The 23613-nt window shown below is 52.9% G+C and overlaps 1 protein-coding gene across 1 annotated transcript in view; it reads right to left on the bottom strand.

Moving 5' to 3' along the window:
* Window positions 1–555: 555 nt before the first annotated feature.
* Window positions 556–23613, bottom strand: part of NTNG2 (netrin G2) — a 46786-nt gene continuing 23728 nt past the window's right edge. The window contains 10 exon segments of the mRNA XM_077787895.1: window positions 556–779; window positions 1760–1894; window positions 3020–3187; window positions 4702–4776; window positions 5917–5982; window positions 6837–6900; window positions 9705–9784; window positions 11796–11972; window positions 13784–13810; window positions 15467–15639. Coding sequence (XP_077644021.1) covers window positions 556–779; window positions 1760–1894; window positions 3020–3187; window positions 4702–4776; window positions 5917–5982; window positions 6837–6900; window positions 9705–9784; window positions 11796–11972; window positions 13784–13810; window positions 15467–15639 — 1189 coding nt within the window.

The following is a 23613-nucleotide window of genomic DNA, read 5'->3' as shown; positions in this document are numbered from 1 at the left end:
TACACCATACGGACATGTGTGGATAAGACACTGCACTCCTCACGTTCCAAATGCCTCGCGGCCCCTGTGTTCTCTGTAAGTGCAAGAAAACAAAACCCAGCCATGAAAATACAAAAATCAATGCAGCAACTACAGTCGTAGGCAACAGTATGTGCGTGGGCAGGCCAGGCCCGTGGGGGGATGTGGGGCTGGGCAGCAGGGATGGAGCAGAGTCCCCCTCCCCTCCCTCCCGTCCCTGCCCGCCGTGTGCCGGGGCTCCGCAGCTCTCACGACAGCGGAGAGGAGGGAAAATAAAAACACCACCCCAGCCTATACCAAAGTAAATAAAGGAATAATAAAAAAAACCCCATCCCTCGGATCGCGGCACTGTTTGCCCCGAGCGGGGCAGCACGGACGGTGCCGGTGTCACGGCGGGGACACCGGGCAGGAGCCGGCGCCGGGCTCCCTGCGCGCCTCTCTGCTTGGAAAGAGGGACCCGAAGTGGTTGCGTGAAGGAAAGGCGAAGAAGGAGGCGGTGGGGACGGCCACCCATGGCCTCGGTGTCCCTGTGCAGCCTCAGAGGTCCGCCCAGCCTCGCAGCTGCAGGGCGAGCGCGCCCAGGGCCACGGTGGCCAGGCTGGCACGGGCGGCGGGGGCACGGTCGCAGTCCTTTCTGTCCGCTTCGCACCGGGACTGCTGGCACAGGACGCCCTTGAAGCCCGCGGGGCAGATGCAGCGCTGGTTCTGGTAGCAGGTGCCGCCGTTCTGGCACAGCAGGAGCTCGTCGTCGCACACATTGGCTGCGGGGTGACAGCGCTGTTAAACCCCTCGGCCGCCGCAGGAGCTGGATTTTAGCTCCTAAGGGGTTAAATCCTCCCGCCCTCCCAGCGTTAGAGCAGTTGCGAGGCTAGCAGAATGCAGTGGAGGGGTGCAAACTCTGCGGCCAAAGCGATTGGAAAGTATAAAGTAAATTCAGATTTGGGAGGAAAAATTATAAAGTAATATATATAGTATGTATAAAATAATAAAGTAATTTTAAGCAATATGAAGTATAAAGTAATTTCAGATTATATATATAGTATATATAAAGTATATAAAGTAATATAAAGTATATAAAGTAATATAAAGTATAAAGTAAAGTAATAAAGTATATAAAAGTATATAAAGTAATTTGAGATTATATATCACAGAATAATGAGGCTGGAAGAGACCTCTAAGATCAAGTCCAACCCATGCCCTGACACCTCAACTAGGCTATAGCACCAAGTGCTGCGTCCAGTCTTTTTTTAAACATATCCAGAGATGGTGATTCTAGCACCTCCCTGGGAAGACAATTCCAGTATTTTATTATTCTTTCAGAGAAAAATTTTTTCCTAATATCCAACCTAAACCTTCCCTGACATAGCTGAGGCTGTGTCCTCTTGTTCTGTCAGTGCTGCCTAGTGGGAGAGCCCGATCCCACCTGTCTGCAACCTCCCTTCAGGAGCTGTAGAGAGCAATAAGGTCTCCTCTGAGCCTCCTCTTCTCCAGGAGGAGATATATACTACATATAGATAGTAACTATAAAGTATATAAAGTACTATAAAGTATAAAGGAAAGCAATAAAGTATATAAAAAGTGCATAAAGTAATTTCAGATTTGGGAGGAATGGCCGGAACCCGCTCACCCTGCACCCTGAGCACCATGGGGCACCCAAACCCAGAGTGCTGGAGATCCTGCTCCAGTTTGGAGGCATCTCCCATCTCCCTGGCCCTGTCTCCAGCAGTGGCTGGGTACTCACGGAAGCAGCCCTGTCTCCAGTAGTAGTTGGGCAGGCAATCGTCGCACTTGGGCCCCGTGGCCCCCTCCCTGCACTCACAGTAGCCGGTCTCGTTGCAGCGGTCGTGCATGGAGCCGATCTGGTTGCAGTTACATTCTGCCCAAAGACAGGGAGGTCAGAGCCTTTCCTGCCCCAGGGTTCTGTGCAGGCAGGTCCCTGAGGGAGGGGATGGGGCTTTGGAGAGGTCTGGAGATGTGCTGTGCAAGAGAGCTTAGAGACCAAGGGGCTGGGAGGACACGTTGGCCCGAGAGGCCCCAGCGGTGCAAAGAGCCATGGCTGCAAAGGCCACCCCTCTTTGGAGCAAGGCACCTGAATTCAGTCAGAAAGATTTTTTACTGTGAGGGTGGGCAGGCCCTGGCACGGTTTGCCCAGAGCAGCTGTGCCTGCCCCTGGACCCCTGGAAGAGTCCAAGGCCAGGTTAGATGGGCTTGGAGCAACCTGGGACAGTGGAAGCTGTCCCTGCCCATGGCAGGGGGTGGAACTAGACAGTTTTCAACCCTGTGATTCTAACTTTTAGCTTTGTTTACAGGGAAGAGATGCCTTGGCAGGCTGCAAAGATCAGCTGCCATCCTTGCTAAACATGCAGGTGGGCCTCACACCCTCCAGAGAGGGGCTGAATGCAGCCCACTCACAGAGTGAGGACCTGCTGGGGCCGTGCTCACCTGTGCAGACACCCTCCCTGCTCAGCTATACAGACATTTTCCCTGCTCACCTGTGCAGACACCCACACACACTCTCCCTACCCACCTACACAGACATTCTCCCTGCTCACCTATGCAGACACCCACAGACACTCTCCCTGCTCACCTATGCAGACACCCACATTCTCCCTGCTCACCTACACAGACATTCTCTGTTCTCACCTGTGCAGACACCCACAGACACTTTCCCTGCTCACCTACACAGACATTCTCTGTTCTCACCTGTGCAGACACCCACAGACACTTTCCCTGCTCACCTACACAGACATTCTCTGTTCTCACCTGTGCAGACACCCACAGACATTCTCCCTGCTCACCTATGCAGACACTCACAGGCGCTCTCCCTCCTCGTCTATGCAGACATCCAGACACTCTCCCTGCTCACCTGTGCAAACACCCACAGACATTCTCCCTTCTCACCTATGCAGACATTTTCCTTTCTCACCTATGCAGACACTCTCCCTGCTCACCTATGCAGACATTTTCCTTTCTCACCTATGCAGACATTTTCCTTTCTCACCTATGCAGACATTCTCGTCGTCCAGCTCGGCGGAGCTGTTGCGGTAGAAGCCCAGGCGGCAGTGCTGGCAGTGCTGGCCCCGCGTGTTGTGCTTGCAGCTCACGCAGGTCACCACGTTCAGGAAATCGATGTAGCTGCAGCGGTTGGAGTGGCCGTAGCACTCGCAGTCTGTGGGGGAGAGGAGGGGACAGCTGGGGACATGGGGACATGGGGATGGAGAGCCTTCCCTCGTGCTGGGAGAAGAGAGGAGAGGAGCCACCCTGCGGGAGGGTGCTGCCGGAGGGAATGCCATGGCCACTGCCACAGCAGGACTGCAGTGTGCTGAACAGGAGGAGTGTGAACAGTTCTCCACCAGCACGGGGAGATCGGGCTGGAAATCATCACTCGGAGAGCAGAGCAGGGTCAGGGTCCCGTAATCTTGGGGTGTGGACAGGCAGGAGCCAGCCCCTTGCAATCCCAGGATGATTTCTTTCAGAAACTGCGTAATTATGGGGGCAGGCAGCAGTGGGGAGTTAGATGTTAATTACAGAGCTGCCTTGTTAATGAGCAGGGCCTGGGTTTGGCTCTGGAGAGGCTGCAGGACCTGTGAGGAGCCCTGGCAAAGGCTCAGCCTCTCTGGGGAACAGAGGGGACTGGCCTGTGGGATGGGGCTGGCAGAGGGTGCCCTCGTGGAGATGGAGCTGCTGCATGTCCAGGTAAAACCTCACAGCCTCTCCTTCTCCCCTCTGTGTCCCTTCTCAGCCCTTTCCTGTTGTACCTTTCTGTTGTGAAGGGTGCTGGCTCTCAGGTTAATTATTTAAAATAAGCCTGTGCAAGGCAGTGTGGCTTGTGTGAGATCCTTCAACAGCTGGTGGACAGGTTTGAGCCAGGGCTTGCCTGGCACAGCACAGCCTGCAAAGGCTGCAGGTGGGGTGGGAGATGCCACCATCACTTGGCCAAGTGCTCCAGTCCCCAGGGCTGACCTCTCTCAGCTGTGGGCACATGTTAGGAAACAATCTGTGGGCGAATTTGTACTCAGGGTGTTTGGATTTTGTGCTTCTTGTGTTTGCTTTTTGCTACCATGACTTGGGATGGTGAGAGCCTTGCAGTGGCAGATCCAGGTGCTGGATCTTGCTGGGAGTTTATAGATATGTGAGTTTATATAATGAGATGTGCAACTCGGGAGAAAAGCAGGTGACTTGTGGCCCAGCTGGCCTGGTCAGGAGGTTCCCAGCCAGCAAGGGCAGGGGATAACGTGAGCAGAAAGGTCTCAGCCAGGTCTGAGCTTTCAGAGCCTTTGTTCCAAACAGAACATTAAACATTCAAGGATGGCAGGGAAGGCTGTGGGTTGGCATGCACATGCAACTGGAGGAGGAGACGTGATCAATGGCATGATGACCAGGGAAGAAGGAGCAGGGCAGAGGTTTCCCCATGGTTCACAGCTGCCTGAGGAGGAGCTGAGAGTCTCCTGTGATCTCTGTGAAGTTATTTCTGCTTCACTAAATGATATCCAAAGAATTTCAGCTCAAATATTGCCTGCTGCAATTCCCAGGTGTTGTTTCAGACTAGGGAAGCGCTGCTACACCCAGCCAACAGCTAACCACCACTCAGACCCTCCCCACCTCCTCCGTGTCTGAGTCTGCAGGACCACATCACCTGAGCGAGGTCAGGGAGCCCTGGAGCACCTCCCTCCCTCTGCTTACCTTTGTACGTTTCAATGGGAGCCACTGGGCCAGCGTTTGGTTTGAGCCGGATGAGTTTAGAGCCCTTTGAGGATGCTTGAGAAAAATCAGAGAACACCTTTTTCTCACTGCTTAGCACCACCCCGTGTCCTCCCCTGCCACGAGAACTTTTGGAACTCAAAATGTCTCTCAGACATTTTTAGAGGTTCCAGGCCTTGGTCAGAAGCATTTGAGACCCTGGCAGGCAGCTGGAAACAGCTGTGATTTTGAGTTTGAGCCATGGAATGATTTACCAACTTTGAAGGTGGAACAAGAAGTCTCAAAGGATTAGATAGATAGTAAAAATAGTTACAAAACAGAGGGGAAAATTCTTTAGTATTGTACAGGGGGGTTTAGCACCTGTACAGGGGGGGTTTTACTTTGTACATGGGGGTCAGAAGTTCTAAGATGGAGGAAAGTGGGCTGATCCTGTTCTTCCCCCTTCTTCTTCCTTGCCTCCATGTTTTTGGTGATGCTGGCACTTATGGATTGGTTTAGAGTAGAAAAGCACTTGTTAATATAGGCAGTAGGTATTGGGGAAAAACTGTAAACATATTATATGTAATATATCATATAAAAGATAGCAGGAGCCCTGGGTGGGGAGAGAGAAGAAGAGGACAGCAGACAGAGAGGATGTCAGGGTGTGTGTGTGTCTCTGTCTGGGCTGCAGCCCACAAAGACAATCTTTTAGATAACTCACAATAAACTGCCTTAAGACCAAACACCAAGAGGCTGCGGAGTCTTTCTTTGGAAGCACAGGTTGGAGGAGAGACTTTTCCACCACACAAGACCCCAGACCAAGCCTGGGGTTCTCACAGAGAACAACGCCGAGCCAAGAGCACTGTGCTGGCAGCACTGGCCTCTATTTCTGCAGCAGACACCTGGTAGCTGCAACCTTTCTCCTCTTCCCCTCCCCACCTCAAAGCTGGATGCATGAAACACCTCATGCACCAACAACTTGATGCACAATGCTGGGAGCAGCTCCTCACACCTGCCCCCTTCATGGCTGCTCGGTGGGGTGGTCTGGGACAAGGATCTACAACTTACAAACCATTTCCTACTGAACACAGAGCTCAGCTGGCACCCAAAAATCCGCCAGGAGGACGAGCGCTATGGAGGTGGCATCTGGCAGGGGTTGCTACAGGGACCTGCAGGGCAGGTGCTGCTCCAGCCTGGCCCTCCCCCAGCAGCACGTACCTGTCTTTTTCTTGTGCTTCTTGCCTGCAGAGTGTGCTGTGCGCCCTGCTTTGCTCTTCGGAGCTGCTATGCCAGAGGATAGAACAGGTCTGAGAGCTGTGCTGGGGGGGGGGGGGGGGCTCCCAGGACCACTTTCCCCCTGTTTTAAGGTAAAGGGCTGACCCAGCTGGAATGGGGCTCCCAGGACCCACTTTTCCCCTGTTTCGTTAAGGTAAAGGGCTGACCCAGCTGGAATAGGGCTCCAAGGGCCACTTTTCCCCTGTTTCCTCAGGGTAAAGAGCTGTCCCAGCTGGAATGGGGCTCCCAAGGACACTTTCCCTGTTTCCTCAGGGTAAAGAGGTGTCCCAGCTGGAATGGGTCTCCCTGGGGGTTGTGCTGCCAGGCAGACCCACCCAGAATGACCCAGCACTAGGGGTGAAGGCCACCAAGCCTTGGGAGGTTTTGTGCTTTGTCGAGCCCAGCGAAGAGCCACGTTGAGCAGCACTGAGGTCCCACGGGTGTTTGGAAGAGGGTTCTGGATCCATTGGATTTTTTGTGGAGCTTATGCCCTTGTAAGTGCTGTGGTGCTCAGGGAGGCCCTGGGTGGGCACTGCCAGCTCCTGTCTCGGCCACATCCTCACAGTGACAGTGGTGGCAGGAGGTGGCCCTGCTCCCCATGGGCTCAGCCATGGTCAGGGTGCTCCTGCTCCGACATCATCCCTGAAGCTGCTGTGGTACCAGGGTCCTGCTGGTCTCCATGGCTTTCCTTGGCCCCAGACATCCCAAAAAAGGGCTGGAGGAGCAGAGCTGAGCTGAGCTGGACCCTCTGAGCAGGAGATTGTACAATGTGGGGCTGTGCTGAGGACAGCTGGGTGTCCTGGCCTGTGGCACTGAGGGAGAACCCTGCCCTGCCCCAGGCTAGGGGACGGGCCTGGCCTTACCTCTCATGTTCTCAGGAGGCTCTGGTGCCTTCAGCTTCTGTCCAAGAGCTGCTGTGTTTGGTGGGTCATCACAGGTGGCATCAGAGAGAACATCAGATTTAAAACAGAACCCCCTTGGTTTGCTTAACAGGGTGGCACAGGGACACTGGCAGCTCGAGGCAGGGTCACTGGAGCTGTATCTAGCTGAGGATGTGCTGAAGCAGGAAGGAGAGACAAAGTCTCCTCAAAGTTAGCATCTATAAGTGTGAAGAGAGGCAGGAAAAATATTCCTAAGGGGTAGGGCTGGATGGCTGAGTGTTGGCACGTGGTCCTGACACTGCCCAGGCACAGAGAGAAGGCAGAACTGCAGAGCACTGCCAAGGCTGTCAGCACTCCTGGCCCCTTGGTGTAGCTCTAGCCCTTGTTACTGCAGCAAAAGCAGCTTTGCCACTCTGTGGGGCCAGACAGGCCCAGGATGATCTGCACAGGAGGGATGCTAAAGTCTACAGCTGGAGTGAGCTACAGGAAACTCGGGTGGGAAACAGGAGTTGAACACCAAGGGCAGCTGCCAAAGCACGTGTGTGTGTGGTGGGAACCCTGAGGAGGAGAAGCTTCAGCCTCAACAGCCAGAGAGAATCCTCCCAAGGCTCCCACCTGGAGCACCTCAGGCAGTCACGGAGGAGACTGAGCAAGGAAATGCATCAGAAGGATCTAAAAGACACAGGCCTATCCACTCGCAGGGAGATTCTGCTCTACAGACAGGCTCCAGCATCAGGAGATGACAGGATTTCCATGATCCTCTCCGTTCACACCAGCAGCAAGCTGTGAACAATCCCTTCTGCCACTCAGCATCCTCATCTTTGTACCAGGCTAAACCCCGAGGCTCAGCCCCGAGCCCCGAGCACTCTGCTGGGCAGGAGGAGGAGAGGGGCATGGAAAGCACAGACACAGAGCTAGGAACCAAAGCATTCTCTGAGCTGTTCTCGCTGGCAGGAGCCAGCTCAGCCCCGTGGCTCCTACCTTGTGCTCCTGGGCCAGCCTTGGCCGGGGCAGAGCCCACCTGCAGCGGGGCAGCCGCCGACAAGCCGGGGTAGTCTTGCAGTGATCAAAGGGAAAATTGTGTTACTGGGGGAGCTGGCATCCCACAAAAGCCCCGCAGCATTCCCACAGGGAGTCAGAGCCCCAAATCCCACTCCCAGCCCTGTGCCACGGGGGTCTTTAGGCAGCAGAGCTGAGGGGCAGTGTGTGCTGAGCTGGCCTGCCTTCACTGCCCTGCACCCCTCTGCTCTAAGAGAACAGCACACACACCTGGGATGGAGGCACCAAGCCCTGCTTTCCAATCCCAGCCTCCACACCCTCCTTCAGGCTCTGCTGTTCCCTCAGAAATCCAAATCAAAGAATTTCCAACCATCGTGGAGTTGAAGCAGCAAGAAATTTTATAGCTCACTTGTTTGGTTTCGCTGCAAACCCTCATCCCACTGGCTCTGTCCCCCTCCCCTGCTTCTCAATATTGGTAACAATCTTCAGGTTTGCTAGAAAACAAACCAGGGACTAAAAATTTTAAAAGCCATATTATTAATTTCAAGCTCCAGTTGGGTAACATAAGGAGGAGGAGGAAAAAAAAAAATCTCTTGATTCTTGCCAAGTTTCAAAGGACAAACCCAAGTAGGAGAGAAATGTGATTTCCCAGCTTCATCAAGGGGATGATAAACAATACAGAATAAAAAAGAAAAAAAAAGATTATTTTTTTAATGACAAGCTCTAAGAGAAGGTGATAGACATTGTCCTTTTCAGCTGGAAAGTGGAAACCAATTGATATTAATACGGTGTTAAAGAGAATATGAAAAAATCCCTGTGCAAATTGGCAAGGGTTTAATTAGAGTCACAATAAAAAACAGCCCTGGAGGCATTTTGCTTTTTAGTCATTCACATACACCTCCACTCAATCGCATTTACAGAGCCAAGAAAATTATTAATGCTCATTATCCTGAGAACCTTTCCCTTTGTAGCTCTGGGCCATAATGGACAGTTTTACATTTTGGGAGGGGGAGAGAGACACATTTTGCCCCAGACCCACTTCATAAAAATGGGAAACGATGAGCGGCTCTGATGGAAATTGCTGCTCTTGGTGGCCCACTGAGGAATTGGAATAAATTGAACCAAGAAGTCACATTTCATAGCAAAAACGACTGGGGCAAACAGCACTGGAGGAGTGGGGGAGCAGCCTGGAAAAGTCCTTCTCAGGGATCCCTTTCCTGCAGGACCTCCCCAAAGCCAGGCTGTCCATGCCAAATTTCTGCTGGAGTTTGTGACCACCCAGCTGGTCCTGTTTGTTCCCAGAGGTGAACTGGCACTGCTGAGACTGCCATGGACCAGAGGGAGGAAAATTGAAGCAGGGAAAAAAAAATAAAATGGAAAAGTTTGGGGTTTTTGGTTTTTTTTTTTTTTTTTTCTTCTTATTTTGAACATGGGCAAAAAAAAAGTAACAAATGGCAAGGAAGAAGTTGACAGGCTTCAAGGAAGGCTTTGAAATAACACAACTGTAGAAAGCAAAGGAGAATAGCACTTAATTCATCCTCCTAAGGGTAACTCAGTGATTTCTCTTCCTTCTAGCCCCTTTGGCAGCTCCCAGTGCCTGCAGACCCCATGCCTCGCCCGTGAACTCATGGCTCTCTCCCCTCTCACTGCACAGAAAGCATCCACAATTTCACCTTGACCACAAAAACACCACGAGCAGCCAAAGGAAGCAGATGTCTAGCAGCTCCATGCAACCCAGAGACGACCCAAATGGAATCTCCTCCTCTAGCCTACGTGCCACGCTGCTCCCGCCGAGCTGCTGCCCACCGGCGTGCGGAGGCACCGGGGAGAAGAGAACAACACCTCGGGCTGCCTTTAAATACCTGCTTTTTTCTGCGTTTCTGTCACGGGCACAGAGGCAGCAAACTCAGAGGCTGGTCTGGTGGTGCTTGCTTATGGTGGGAAGCAGAAATTCAGAGACAATTAGAGGGTGAAATAGTGTAGGGATGGGGCAGAGCTCTGGCAGGGCTGGTTTAAATGTCTGGCTTTAAGGCAAGGAGGGATTTTAAAGCTTCTAAAATTCAGAAGTGGGGTTACAACAGAATATCTCTGGGATTTTGACCCTGTTTGGGGGCCACCTCCTGCAAATATGTCCTACCAGGAGTTCAAGGGGTCACCCCTCTCACAAAGGGTTTCCCTTGGGGCCCAGGTGATTAGATCTGGAGGCCCTTGGGAATGTCATGGTTTTAAAGAAATAACTTTCTGTTTTGCTTGGTGAAGGAGGAACATCTCTGGCCAAAAGCAGGTCAGATTTAAGGTGTGCCTTGTTTTCCTACTGCTGGTCAAGGGCACACAGTGGAACTTCGGCATCAAACCCCTCGTGCTGCCCGGGTCAGAGCAGGTCCTTGAGCTGCTGGCTGCCCTCTCCTGTGGAGCAGCCCCTCCAGGGACTGTCACCACTCCCAGGCACACTGTCCTGGGGTGGCACCTGGCTCTGCAGAAGCACACGTGGGAATCTGGATGGGGGTGAGGAGCTCACAGCTCAGGCCTGGCTGTATCAAGCCACGACCTGGCAGCTGGGCTGCAATTTATTCATTTTGTCCCTTACCATCAGTTAATGAAAGCATTAAGAAAACATTTTCTCTGCCCAGGAAGCAGGTTTTGGAGAAGGAATAAACCCTGTGATGTCTCTCAGGTCCCTCAGAGAAGCCTGGCAGGAGAGGTTACCCCCAGCACCCCAACTCCCCAGAGACACTGTCCTTGCCTGAGCCAGAGGTGCCACAAAGGCAGAGCACTGCAAACCATACAAGAGACACACCAAGCAGCTACCCACAGAACAGAGCAAAAAAACAGCCCTAAAATGTCACTACAAGTGAGCATGGATAAAAATCACATCAGCCCAAGTGCATTGTGTGGGTGCAGATGAGGTCACCTGGCCCTGCTGGGGCCGTGGGGATGGGGTGAGCTCTGTGCTGGAGCTCCTCCTGTACAGGTGGAGCATGGATCTGGGTAAGGAGCTCTTCCTAACAGAGCTGAGCCTTGCAATCTTTCTCCAGGGTCACTCCAACTCTGTGGAAGCTGGACCTAAACCCTCGGCTCCCTGATTAACTCCTCAAGCAGGGTACTTCCATGAATATATCTATATTTGCATAAACATGCAATCAAGCTTCCTCATCCCTTTGACTGGCTTCTGGCAGCTCCCCCAGACAGACTGTTACTAACATGCTGTGGGTGTAAAACGTCCTCCTGGGAAATATCAGGCCCTGAAAGCATGGCAAAGGGAGGAATGCGTGTCTAATTCCCCCATGAACAGCTTAAAAAAATGTCCTGCTGTTAAGTTTTATCTGCTCATTTCCAAAAGACAGGGAGAAACGCTGTCTCCTTGTTCACAGGGGGAGGGAAGGAGGAACCCCCAGAAAAAGGACAAAAGTTTTCCTCCTCTGGGTGATTTCAGAAATTAGGAATGGATGTTTCTGGCACGTGTGTGAGCTCCAGCCCTGCACACTCCCGTGCTGCTTGGACAGCAGCCACATGGGAAATGCTGAAATTCTGCAACAGGAAAACTGCACCTGCAGTACCTCCATGAGTTTGGCCACAGGGATTTGGTGCAGGACTGGGACAACAGCAAGGACACAGCAAAACCTGTGAGCTGCTCCAAGTCTGGTGGCAAGTGGCAGGAGGTCAGAGATAGAGCAGGATGGGGTAGAATTCCCCTCTCTTTACAGAGAAATATGCGGTTTAAATTTATTATGGATCAAAAAACTCTTCATTGCCTTCCTGCCCTGCTTGTCTCTGGCACAGCTGCAAACCAGGGCTGCCTGGTGAGCTGAAAGTGAGCCAAGTCAGGGTGATTTTTATCCATGTCCTTTTATCATCCTACAGAGCAGAGATCCACGGCTACCGACACAGCAGCTGAAAGAGGAGCCTGGGCATGGAGTCCTGGCTCCTGAGCGTGGCACCCACCTGGCTGGGTGGTGCTGGCTGCTAGGGGCGTGCTGCTGGTGGTTGTGGGGGTTGAGGTGGTGGTTGAGGTGATGGTGGTGGTTTTTGCAGCGGTGGTTTTTGCAGTGGTGGTTTTTGCAGTGGTGGTTTTTGCAGTGGTGGTTTTTGCGGCGTTTACTCGCGGCGGTCGCTCGTAGGCTGACAAGCAAAGAGAAGAGTTGGGAGGCATTTACTGGGGGGATGGGGGGGTTTCCATGCCAGCCTGCACACCCGTGAGGCTGCCTCTGCTGGGCTGAACTGGTGGCTGGTTTCTCAGCACGGTCACAACTGGGGCACTGGCAGGATTAAGGCGACGGCTCCGTGAGCTGCCCGCAGCGAGGGCGTGTGTGTGTGTGAGAGAGCAGGGGCTGCAGCTGGGGCTGCATCAGCTTACTCTGCTGCTGCAGATATTGGCTTAAATACTTACAGCTCGATCATAAACTAATTGCCAATTAGGCTGGAAAGGGGAGATGAAGGCACGTCCGGGCAGGGATGGGGTGAAGAGCAGGCAGGAGGTGCCAAGGAGCGCCCAGGCCAAGCTGTGCTCCCACTGCCCGGTGCCCATGTGCCCAGCTGTGCTCCATTCCCTGCTGCCACCCCTCCCCAAATTACCTGGCACCATCAAAGCCAACCAGAACCATTGGCATCCTTGTTTTCAGTGGCACCCTTCAAATTTTGGGATGGTCAGCAGAGCCCCCGTGGAGCTGGGCAGGAGCGATCCCGCCCCACTGCTCCCCACAAAAACCCCACTAAAATAACACTGGGACACAAATTCCTGCTTAACTCACACCTGCTGCCCTCCTGTCCTTGTTTGTCCCGCTGCTTCACACAGATTATCGTGCTTAATTTCATAATAGCCCTGAGCTAGTTTAAATACTTAATTTAGGTCACTTCTAGTCTCCTATGTGGGTTAAATAATCTCTCCTTAACTGGCCTTGGACATAAATCCCTCCTGTCCTCCTCCTGCACATCACTCCCAGCAACCTCCCAGCTTCCAGGGAAACAAAAGTAGTGCTGAGGATGCCAAGCTTTGTAAATGGGAGGGAAAAAAGTTATCAAAATGGCTTTGAAGACAAAGGTGAAGAACATTTTGAACTGTTGAAACTTTTTTTTTTAATCCTAAATTACTTAAGGGAGACCTTTAATTTTTATTTGAAAATTTAAAGCAATTAACTGCTAAAAATCTAAATATGGTTCATTTACCCAGAAAACCTGTCCTCCACTTTTCTATTAGGTGCATTTTTCTTAATTACATTTGCATTTCCCTGAAATGATTCCTCCTCCAACTCTTCCCACTTGTCTGCAAAGCAAAGAACTCATTATTAATTCAGCTCCCCGATTTGTTTCTTCTGGAGGGGCACTCACAACATTCAAACCCAGGCTTCTGCTTACCCAAAACTCCAGGCTCTTTGATATCAAACTACCTCCAGCTTTGTTAAGTAAGGAGCCCTCTCCTGCCATCAATCTTGCAGCAGAAATCCCTGCTGAGCTCTGCCTTTGCTGCTGACACCTCACAGACATTTGTTCATATGCATACACGTGTACATACAGATGTACACACACTCCATATGCTTTTTTATTGATAGCCCAAGGTGACCCAGGCTGGGTTCTACACCAAATAATTCACACCCAGCTCCTTTTGCAGCACTGGGGGGCTAAGGGGGGAAGTTCACAGCGAGCACTGGTGATTTTGAAGAGTCTTTTTTTATTTCCTTTCCGGCTGCCGTACTAACGAACCTCATGGGGGGAAACCATGCCAGAGGAAGAGGCAAAATGAGGCTGCTGAAGTCAGAGGAAGAAAATATAAGACTCTTTGACAGGACAGAAAATGAGGCACAATTAGGGAAGACTTATTGCTTGGAAAATGATAATGGATAGAAAATAACCATATTTTTTTTTTCCTAGTGACATCCACAAGGATCATGCACCGAGGTGTTAAATGCCAGCATTTCAGTCAGGGTTTTACTTACTGCCAAAGGCTGAGCCTGCAGCTGCACCTGGAAAAAACAAGAGGAAGCCCAGTCACTGGAAGCAGGACACCATCAGAAGATCACACAGACACACAACATGGGACTGAACAGCAGCTAATTAGCAGGGGCTTGCTCACAGGCACATCAGTTTGCTGCTACAGCATAAAAGCTGCTTTTGTCAAAGCACAGAAACAGCCAGACAACCCTGTCTGGGCTCCTGGCATCTCAAGCCTTTCACCTGGGGAAGGAAAACCAGCGTGGTCCTGGCTGCTGGGTTTTTCTGTTAACCACTTCCTTGGGCTGCTGTGATAGCCCAGCAAAGGACAAGCACACAGGAGCACTGGGTTAAGGACGAGCTGTGGGGTCTGAACAATCACAGAATCACAGAATGAGCTAGGCTGCAAAAGACCTTTAAGGTAATCTAGTCCAACCTATGAGCTAACACCTCCTCATCAGCTACACCATGGCACTGAGTGCCACGTCCAGTCTTTTTTTAAACACATCCATGGGCCTCCCTGCTGTGGGGGTGAATCATGGAAAGTCTCAGCTCTGTGTGAATTTAAAGCTCAGTGATGGAAGAGGCAGGACTACCGAGAGCAGAGGGCTTCAGAGAGCTGCCTCTGGGGCAGAGGATGTTGATGTGGGGAGGAGGAAGGAGCAGAGAGAGTTGGGGTGGGGAGGAGGAAGAAGACTGAATGACAGATGGGAAGAGAGATAAATGAGAGAAGGAAGAGCAGAGGAAAAAGAGAAATAGGAAAAGACACAAGGAATGGAGGGGAGGGAAAGAGAGAGAACAGCATGTCTGTGCCTGTCAACACCAGAAACTCTCCCAGGCTCCTTTGAAGCAATGCAGCCGCTTGGTGGGAGCTGACAAGCTCGTTCCCTTTCAAAGAACCTGCTCGTCTACCAGCCCTGGCACACACAAAACATTCCCGTCACGGCCTTCGGAGCCTGAATTTCAGCTTTGATCATCTTAAAGCACATAAATCTTTCAAAAAATTTGGGGGGAGGGAGAGAAAAGATTCTCTTTGGTAATGCTCAAAGCTGCTGCTTGAAAGGCTTGAGTGGCTACCGTGGCTTCGTGACATTTAAACAAGTTTGCTGATGTGGAGTGGACAGGAGCCCAGGAGGAACCTGCCCATCTGTGGTTCTCCTGCCCCAGTTCCCTGCTTGGAGCATGGTGGGAATCCATCCTGCGTCTCGTTTGTGCACTGCTGCCATCAGAGTCGTGTTCCAGCAGCAGGTGGAGGAGGCCAGGGCTGCACACAGGGACATCAGCAAGCACAGACAGGATCCAGAGAGCAGCCAGCACTCCTGCAGCTGAGCAGGGCCAGCCCAGAGCCCGTGGGCTTCTGGGCAGCCAGAGCTCTGCCGTGCTGAATGACACTTTGTCAAAGGACAGTAACTGTCATTGCCACGAAGCCGTGGTTATGTCTTGGCCTAAGTTCATCATCCCTGCTGACCATCATTTAGATGGTCAAGATGTGCTCTGCCAGCAGCCAGCACATCACCTCCGCATCCACCAGATCCTCTTTCATTTCTCTGAGTACCAAGACAGGGTAAGAGCCCATTTCCCTTTGGGAAGCTGAGCATCCTGCACTGATTCAAGGACAGGATGAGCGCTGGCTCCCATCTGTGGGTGTGGTGCAGCCCAGGGCAGGGCTGGCTCCCTGCAGTACTTACAAGCATTGGGGGACCCGTTGGGCAGAGGCAGGTAGGACCCAGCTCGCCAGGACCTGGAGCGAAAGTTCTTCTTGCACTTGCCACAGTCCTGGCCCGTGGTGTTGTGCTCACACTCACACTGGAGGCTGCCCTCTTTGAAGGTGCACAGGTTGGCATGGAGGTTGCATTTACACCTGCAGGAAGAAGACAGGGAAGAGCTGTCAGGTGTTACTGCTGCTCCTCCTTGCCTCCAGTGTAGTGCTGAAAACGTGCTGAGGCCAGGCTGGTCACTCCTTCCCTGCTCCTCCTGCAGGTTTTTCTCACGGGACTCAGCAGTTTTCCCCAGGTATCTGGTGCTGGGGTTCAATGTCCATCTCCTCACCCAGGGCAGATTTGCAGCCTCTCGTCCAAGATGAGACACTTCACTCCCACTGTCTGACTGAGGAGTTTAATGGCAAGTCAACATCTGCAGCTGAGACACCAGGAAGGAATCACTCACACGTCAGGCTGCTCCAGGAATCTGGGTAATCACCTCGGATGGAGGCTTTGACTTGGAGGCAGCCTCTGGCTTTGGATGGAGGAGCTGGGTTAACCCTGGTGGCACTCAGCCCTTGCCCCCTGTGCACTGTGCCAAAGCCAACAGCATTTTCTCCTGGAGAAAGGAGTGAGGCTGCCCAGCACAAACCCTCTTCCCCACATGCAGCAAGCCCCAGGCTGCTGTGACCAAAATAACACAGACAACAAGCCACCACCAGAATCCACCAGCTAGTCCCCGCCTCATCAGAGAAGGCAACAACTAAAAACGCTATTCAGCAATTTGCAAACATTAAGAAACTTTTAATGAGCTGTAGTGCAGTATGCAGGGAATAATTATCTCTGTGCACAATAATTCCTGTGCTCAGACTCCGGAGGTGACTTGTGCAGAACGCAGAGCCTGAGCCCATAACTCACACGTGGCTCTGGTGACTCCTGGGCCCGAGCTGAGGCCATCAGACAGAGACTTTGGGGACCAAAACATCTCATTTCATTCCAGACAGCCGATCCCTAGCAGAGCCTGACGGCTTTCCCTGCTTTGTGCAATAATTTACAGTCTCAGAAGCAGAAGCATTAGAAAACAGTAATGCTGTGCCTTCTGTGCAGGGGTGGGGACTTCTGATGGGGCAGAGCTTCCTTTTACAGGGCTCAGGAGATGCAGAGCCGAGGGAATGAAACAGAGGAAGCATGGCCTGTGTTCCTTGTGCTCTGGGATAAGCAGCCTGGATTAGGCTGGCAGCTGGGAGTGGGGTGCTGGTGCTGCTCCTGCCCCCTGCTCCTGGTGCCTCTCCCCTCTCCCTTGGAGCCCCCAGAGAAGCTCCCCAGGCACCTGCCTGAGCTGAGGCCGCCTTTGCCGTGCTCTCCTCACGCATGGCTGGGTAAGCTGACCTCATGTATGATTTCTTTTTTCCCTCTCCCTCCCCTCCCTGTCCTTAATTCTAGCAAACCCCGCTCAGAGGCTCAGTATAAGCTGGATGAGCAATCTCTCCCCGTCTTACAACCCCGCCCTGTGTCTGACCAAGCAGAGGAGGGAATTTTGCAGTCTCTAAAAGCGAGGAAAGAGGAAAACTCTGCCCAGGGAGCAGAGGCAGAGTCAGCACGCTGCACTTTGTGAGCGAGGGCTGGAGACGACGCGTCACGGCTGAGAGCACTGACAGCCTCCGAGCACTGCTGCCCTGGGAGCCAGCCACCAGCCCCACATCCAGGGGAAAGAGGTGGATTGGGCTGGTGCCTACAGCCAGGGGGATGCTGAATTTCAGCTCTGCAGGTCCCCTTTGCCTCTGGGGAGGAAGGGTTTCTCAGCTGTCCCAGCCCTGTGGCAGAGGCGCTGCCCAGCCTGGCTCTGAATTATTCAGTGTCCACACAGCGTGGCCTCCTTCTCTCGCTTTAAAATGAGCAGACAGAGCAAAGCAGGCAAAGAGAGTGGGTTAAAGCGGGTTAAAGCAGGTCAAAGCCTCAGCACTGCTGCTCTGGGCCCTGCCTGAGCAGAGGAACAGCTCGGGGAGCTGCAGCTCTCCTCTCTCCTGCTCTGATGGGGGCGAGGGGACGGGGCAGCCCCAGGGCACAGCCTCAGCACCCAGCCTAGGGGGTTTAGGAGCCCCAGGGGAGTGGGTGCAAGGATGGAAGGGACTGTCACACCCCTTGTTTTCCCTGAAGTTTGGGGTGAGGTGGAGAGTGGTGCTTGGCTCCAGTGTTCGACCCTGTGAGTCAGGGACCGGTCACAGTGGGGACATCAGCCCTGGGTGGCCACCACCTGGTGACCCCCAAGGTGGCCTGAGGCAGCCTCGACCAACCCCCTCCACGTGTGGCACATCCTTGCTCCTGGCAGGAGCCAAGCAGACATTTTTGGGTGCTTCTGGCTCCCAGTGCAGGAGGGTGAGGCCTGGTCGCCATCTGTGGCTCCAGCTACAAATCCTCCTCCCTGCAGAGGGACCTGGCCTTGCTGAGGCACGGGTGTGTGCAGGAGGCAGATCCTCCTCACACACTGCTCATGGCTGCTGGGAGGACTGGGAGCCCAGCACCAGCTCCTGGGACAGCCCAGCTGCCTCCTGCCCAGCGGGATGGGGACAGGGAGGGATGTCCCCCAGCCAGGTGTGATAGAGCACTGCTGTCCCCAGGAGAGACCCTCACTTCCTAATTGGTGCAAACAAGGAAAATTAAGTCAAGAGGAAGCAGAGGCAGGTGTTCACCTTGCCTGCCTGTGCTTGGGTCACTGATTTTTCTCACTGCTAGGCCCTTTGCCACTGTGCAAAAGTTTTGTTATCCGAAGGATCAATTTTACCAGGGAATTGCTTTCTGAATTTGACCTTTGAGGATCATTAATCTAAGCAGGGAACTGTGACCCCAGCAGGCTGACCCCGCAGCACAGCACTTTTCAGCCCAATCAATCAGGCTGCATTATTTAATGGTGAACAGCCGAGCACCCTCAGCCAGCCCCATTTTGGGCAGAGGTTTCTGCAAACTGGCCTTCCTGCAGCTCAGGCTCAGTGGATCAGCTTCAACCCTTTCCTCAGGCTCCTGTGCCTCCTCCTCTGGGCCCACAGCCCAAGGACATGCTGATGGTCTGTGCCTGCCTTTCCCCAGCCAAGACTCAGCTGGTGCAGACTGGAGTAAATGGCATTAGCCCAGTCCCCTGGGTGGGAGCTGCTCCTCCTGCTCGCTCTGCTCATCCTCCTCGGCGCCCAGCCATGGCAGGAAGGAGAGGATGAAGGGAAAGGTTAGGAGCTACTTAGCAATGAGGCTTAAAAATCAGCAGCGGGGCAGACACCTGCTCTGTGTCCTGCAGAAGGGAGCTGTGGCCCTGCTCCAGCCCCGGGGCTGCTCCAGCAAAGTGCTAGTTGCAATATGGTCTCTCTGGCTCCAGAGGAGATCTGGGAGTGTTTCTCCTCTCTGGCTCGTGGGTCAGGGCTGTGCTGACAGTGCTGCTTCTCACTGAGCCTGTGTAGGGTCAGCAGTGGTGGGGAGCAGCACCAGCAGGACCTGCAGCACCCTTGGGCACCAGGGACACCCACCCTGCACCAGGCTGGCAGGAGGTCACACCGCTGCGCTTGGCAATCACCAAAAAGTGGCTCACACTGTTCCCAGTGGGAGCGGTCAGAGCAATGTGTGCCCCAAGATGTTCCAGCTTGCACAAAGGGGTATTTATGAGTTTATTTTAGTGCAGGTCATCCAGCTTTCCTCAGAGTGGTGCAGTGTGGTTCTGATGCTGCCAATGCCTCCACCAGGGAACATCACGGACCTTGGAGCGCCAAGGAAAGTTTACAGGAAAGTGTCCTTTCTTTTTCCTTTCTTCTTTTTTTTTTTTTTTTTTTTTTTTTTAAGCCATAAAGAACACTTTTCTGCAATTCTCCATGTCAGCATCCTGGAGGTCACAGCAGCGAGCTGCTGGAGAGGTGTCTGGTGCCAAGCCCACATGTGAGTGAAGGAGATGCCCACACACAGGAAGGGGGTGAGTGCAGCAAACCTGCAGCAAACCTCCCTCTGTGCTGGGAGTGGGAAAACAGCCTCTTTCCCTGAGCTTTCATTAATAATGACTTTTGAAGTAATTTTAAAAAGCCATCCCAGCCCTTTGTTTCCCTTCCAGGGATTCTTACCTGTTTTACAGCACTTTTTCTGTCCTCAACCCCACTTGCAGAGCAGGGAATTGAGGCAGAGAAAGGCAAAGAGCATCTCCTCATCCCTCTCCCTTCCTGCAGGGATGGGGCAGCCTTGGGGTGCTGCACCCCCTCGGGCCTGGTGCAGTGACACTGCTGGGTGGGGACTTAAAGAGCTGCTCCATCTCCTTGTGCCTCCTGCCCAGCTCCCATGAGACAACACTGAGTGTCCTGAGCTCCTTAAAAAACCCCAGGCATGGAGCAGCAGAAGGCCACCACGTCCCCTGCATGCCCCTCTCCACAAGGAGAGGCCGCAGGGATGCTCTGGAGGCTGCTGGTCCCATCCTGCTGGGTTCCAGCCATCACTCCTCTGCTTTTCCCACCCTGGGCTGGGCTTTGCCCCCCTGCTCCCTTCTGCTGGTGCTGGAGGCAGCTCGGGACTGCCGGCCGGAGGAAGGCTTCTCCGAGCTTTCCCCTGAATTGTTTGCTCTCTCTGTAATTGATGAGCCTTTAATGAGTCTCACGGGATGATGTATTTGAAGGGAGCTCTTTCCTCGCCGTCCCCAAGGAAAAGGATGTTTCAAGTGATCTGGGCTCTCGGGGAAACATGAATAACTCTTCTCCATCTCTCTATTGTCATCCCCAGCGCTGCTGGCAGCACGCTCCGCTCCGGCAGCCGCCTGGCCGTCGCTTACCCACTTCTACCTGCTCTTTTGCAACTCTTTTGGCAGCTCAGCAAAAGCAGGGAGCAAATCTTTTGGGCAAAGCATAACGGGTGCTGAGCTTGGATTGTTTCTGGCCCATCTGTGCGTGTGGAAGCAGGTAAAAATAGCGGTTAATGGCTGGGCCATGGAAGAAGCACAGTCCCTTTGTGGAGAGCGTTTCTATCAGGGTTTGCCTTGCTGGGACATCGCTCTGGCAGGGGTTGGCTGTTGCCAGTCCTGGAGCAGGGCTCAAGGGATGAAGAAGGCAATGATGGCTCATCCCAGCAGCAGGGCTGGGAGCTTCCCTAAGCCTGTGGTCCAGAGGCTGAAGGAGAGGGAAAACCATTTGAACATGTTGTTTTTTCAGCTTGAACCAGGGTGAGAAGCTTCTGGCTTTCAGTACTTAGTGCAGAGCCAAAGAACTGAAAAAACCCCTGGGTTAGGTCAGAGGGTTGTGAGTGAGTCGTTTTCCTTGTGGGTTTTTACTTTTGGTTGTGTGGTAGGGACGGGTGAGTCCTCCCAGCAGGAAAGAACCCTCCTCTCTGCCCTCCGAAATGATTTGAGGTTTGGGTTACAAATATGAGACAGTTTAAAAGATGCCAAAGTGGAGAGCACACTAGCTGGCTGCTCCCATCCGAGAGGCTATTTATTTTAAATAAGTTGACACTCAGCAGCTGTCAAGATCCTGCTGACTGGTGGAACATTATTTATATTCAAAGCTGTCTTAAAAAGCAAACACAAAACCAAACTTCCCCATTAGGGGGTCGGCCAGCAGAAGGGAGGAAGGGTGAAGAGGACATCACATGGATATGTGAACATAAATATTTGCAGAGTAATGTGTATAAATGCTCTTGGTTTTTCTCCTGGAATGCAATAATGCCTGCAATTGAGTTCATTGGCCAAATTGAATTTGGGCTCCTGTAGAAGTCTCTTTATATTAAGTGCTTTAACATACATCACCTTCCCAGTCTATTGATGAAATTCTATTATCCGCTCAGGGCCGGACGCAGCTCGGCAACAAAATCGGAGGGGGAATAAAACCCTTCACAAAGCAAAGCCAGGAGCAGGTAATAGGACCTTGGGCATCTGTCTCTGGCTATCGACAAAGTGTCAGCAGCGTCTGGGGGAGGGAGGAGCTCTCCGGGATTCTCCCTCCCTCCTACCCAGAGTTTCCTCCCCACCTTGCTGCAGTGGGAGCAGAAACCTTTGCAGGACTCCAGCAAACAGTTGCTGCACATTAACTTAATTTAACTCTATGACCAAGAGCAAGGTTTTGCTCGAGCTCCAGCTAATTCCAGCCTGGAGGAATGCCAGGGGAGCTCAGCCATCCAGCTCTGGGGCTGCCCAGCACGGAGGCGAGGACGGGCCGAGGAACACGGCGCTCTGCTGGCACAGACTTGGCTGTCCTTGATGCTGCTGCCTCCTGGGACCCCAGCTCTGTCTGCCAGGAGCTGCAGGGGAAGGAGCAGGGATGGGCACAGGCGGTGCTTGCCCTGGTTTGTGTGGGCATCCCAAAGCTGCCAGCTGTGGGCAGCAGCTGGCTGAGGGCAGCAGGGGCGTTGGGCTTGTTCTTGGAGATGTTTGGGTGAGCCCGTGGCTATTTTGGGAGTGATGCCCAAAATTTGGGACTGGGCAAGCTCAGCTGGGGGAGCCCCTGCTCTCACAGGTCACCCCAGGTCCTGCCTGTTCCCCTTTGGTGCAGGTTCCACCCTGGTCCTCGGGGAGAGATGTTCACCAGCCACCACACAAAATCTGAGACCCTCAACACGAGACTCTTCCACAGACCAAAGCTTTTCTCCAATTTAAAGTCAGCTTTGGTGGAGAAGTCGAGATCAGCTGGAAGGTCTCCCACAACAAAGCCAGAAGAAGGAATGTGCAACCAGGGCAAAGCAGCTCAGGGGCAGTGGGATGTGCTTTGTGCTGGCACCCCTGGTTCCAGCTGAGCTACAGCCACAGGAGAAGTGCCCTGAGCTGCCTTCATCGAGAGAAGGAGCCAGTGACCAGGAATTCATTCATCTTTAGCAGCAATGCAGCATCAATCATCTCCACATCTCAAAACTCACTACAAATGCAGAAAAATACACCCCCTGCATGTGGGTACCACTGACCATTTCCAGCTCTTTTTGTTGCAGGAGGTGCTTTTGGGGGTGGCCTTGGTCCTCCAGGTCTGAAGTGCCTGATCCTGCTGCTGGCACCAGGGTAACAGGCTGGCCAAAGTGTTCTGCTCCACTAGCACAAACTCTCCAAGTCATGTGGAGAGAAAATCCTCCTGGAGAGCATCCATGCATGAGACTGCACTGAGAATGCACCAGGGAAAGAAGCAGGGGAGTGCAAGGGTTTTTGCCTTCAATTTTTTGGTGTAAGGAAAGCCTGAGGAGAGCAATTGGTGAAGTGAGGAAAGGAAATGCCACTTCAAAACCAGAAACTTCATCTTGTTGGCACCTCTTTGGCCTGAGCACAGCCTGAGGGTGTGGAGCTCTGTTCCATGGAGCTGCTCAGTGATGAGGGATGCTCCCTCCTCCTGCCTTCCTCCAGGGACTGCTCATCACCAGCAGGATGGACAGACAGACAGACAATGCATGCACTGGGACAGGGCAGGACAGAGGGGAAAAATCCTAATAAACAGCCTAAAATTGATTCACTTCTGCTCAATCTGATTTCTCCTAACTGGATCCACATGTCCTGGCCATGGCACATTAACTTCAATTACAGCTTATTAATGTCTCCGTGATGGAGCGTGCCCTGCTGAGCACGGCAGTGACTGACGTTCTGAGGGGGAGGAAATGACTCCAGAGAGACCCAGTGTGCAGTGGGAGCAGAACCAGTGGCTCTCACCACAGCCCTGCCAGCCAGGGAAAGCTCATTCACCCGTGCCCGAGCTCACTGCTGCACCGAGGAGAAAATTAAGCAGTGAATAGAGAGATCTGTGGGGAAAAGTCCTTCCACTTCCCTTCCCCACCCTGCCTGGCACACACACAACACACAGACCAAGGGCTTGCTTGTGTCTATTCCTGTCCTGACCCTTCTGCAGCTCCAGTTACTCTGCAGATCAATAGGGACAGGATGGAAGAAGAAAGGAGGGGGGAAAAAATAAGAAAAAGATACCAAGAAGAAAGAGAGTAAAAATAAACTGTCAGCCATGAACGGAGAGATGGACCTGGCTGAGGCTGTGGGAGGAGGAGATGCAGAGGAGACCCCGAGGGAGCAGCCCACTGTCCCAACTCCCAGGAATGAAGCAGTGACCCCCAGGATTCACCAGATCCTCTGGCCTCCAGGACAAGAGAAGACAGAAAACTCTTTCCCCTTCTCCCCATGTCCTTTATTCTCTTTTTGCTTT

This window comes from Lonchura striata, chromosome 22, assembly GCF_046129695.1.
Source record: "Lonchura striata isolate bLonStr1 chromosome 22, bLonStr1.mat, whole genome shotgun sequence".
Lineage (NCBI taxonomy): Eukaryota > Metazoa > Chordata > Aves > Passeriformes > Estrildidae > Lonchura > Lonchura striata.
Note: the sequence above shows the minus strand (reverse complement) of the source record. Positions and strands in the feature narration are given on the sequence as shown.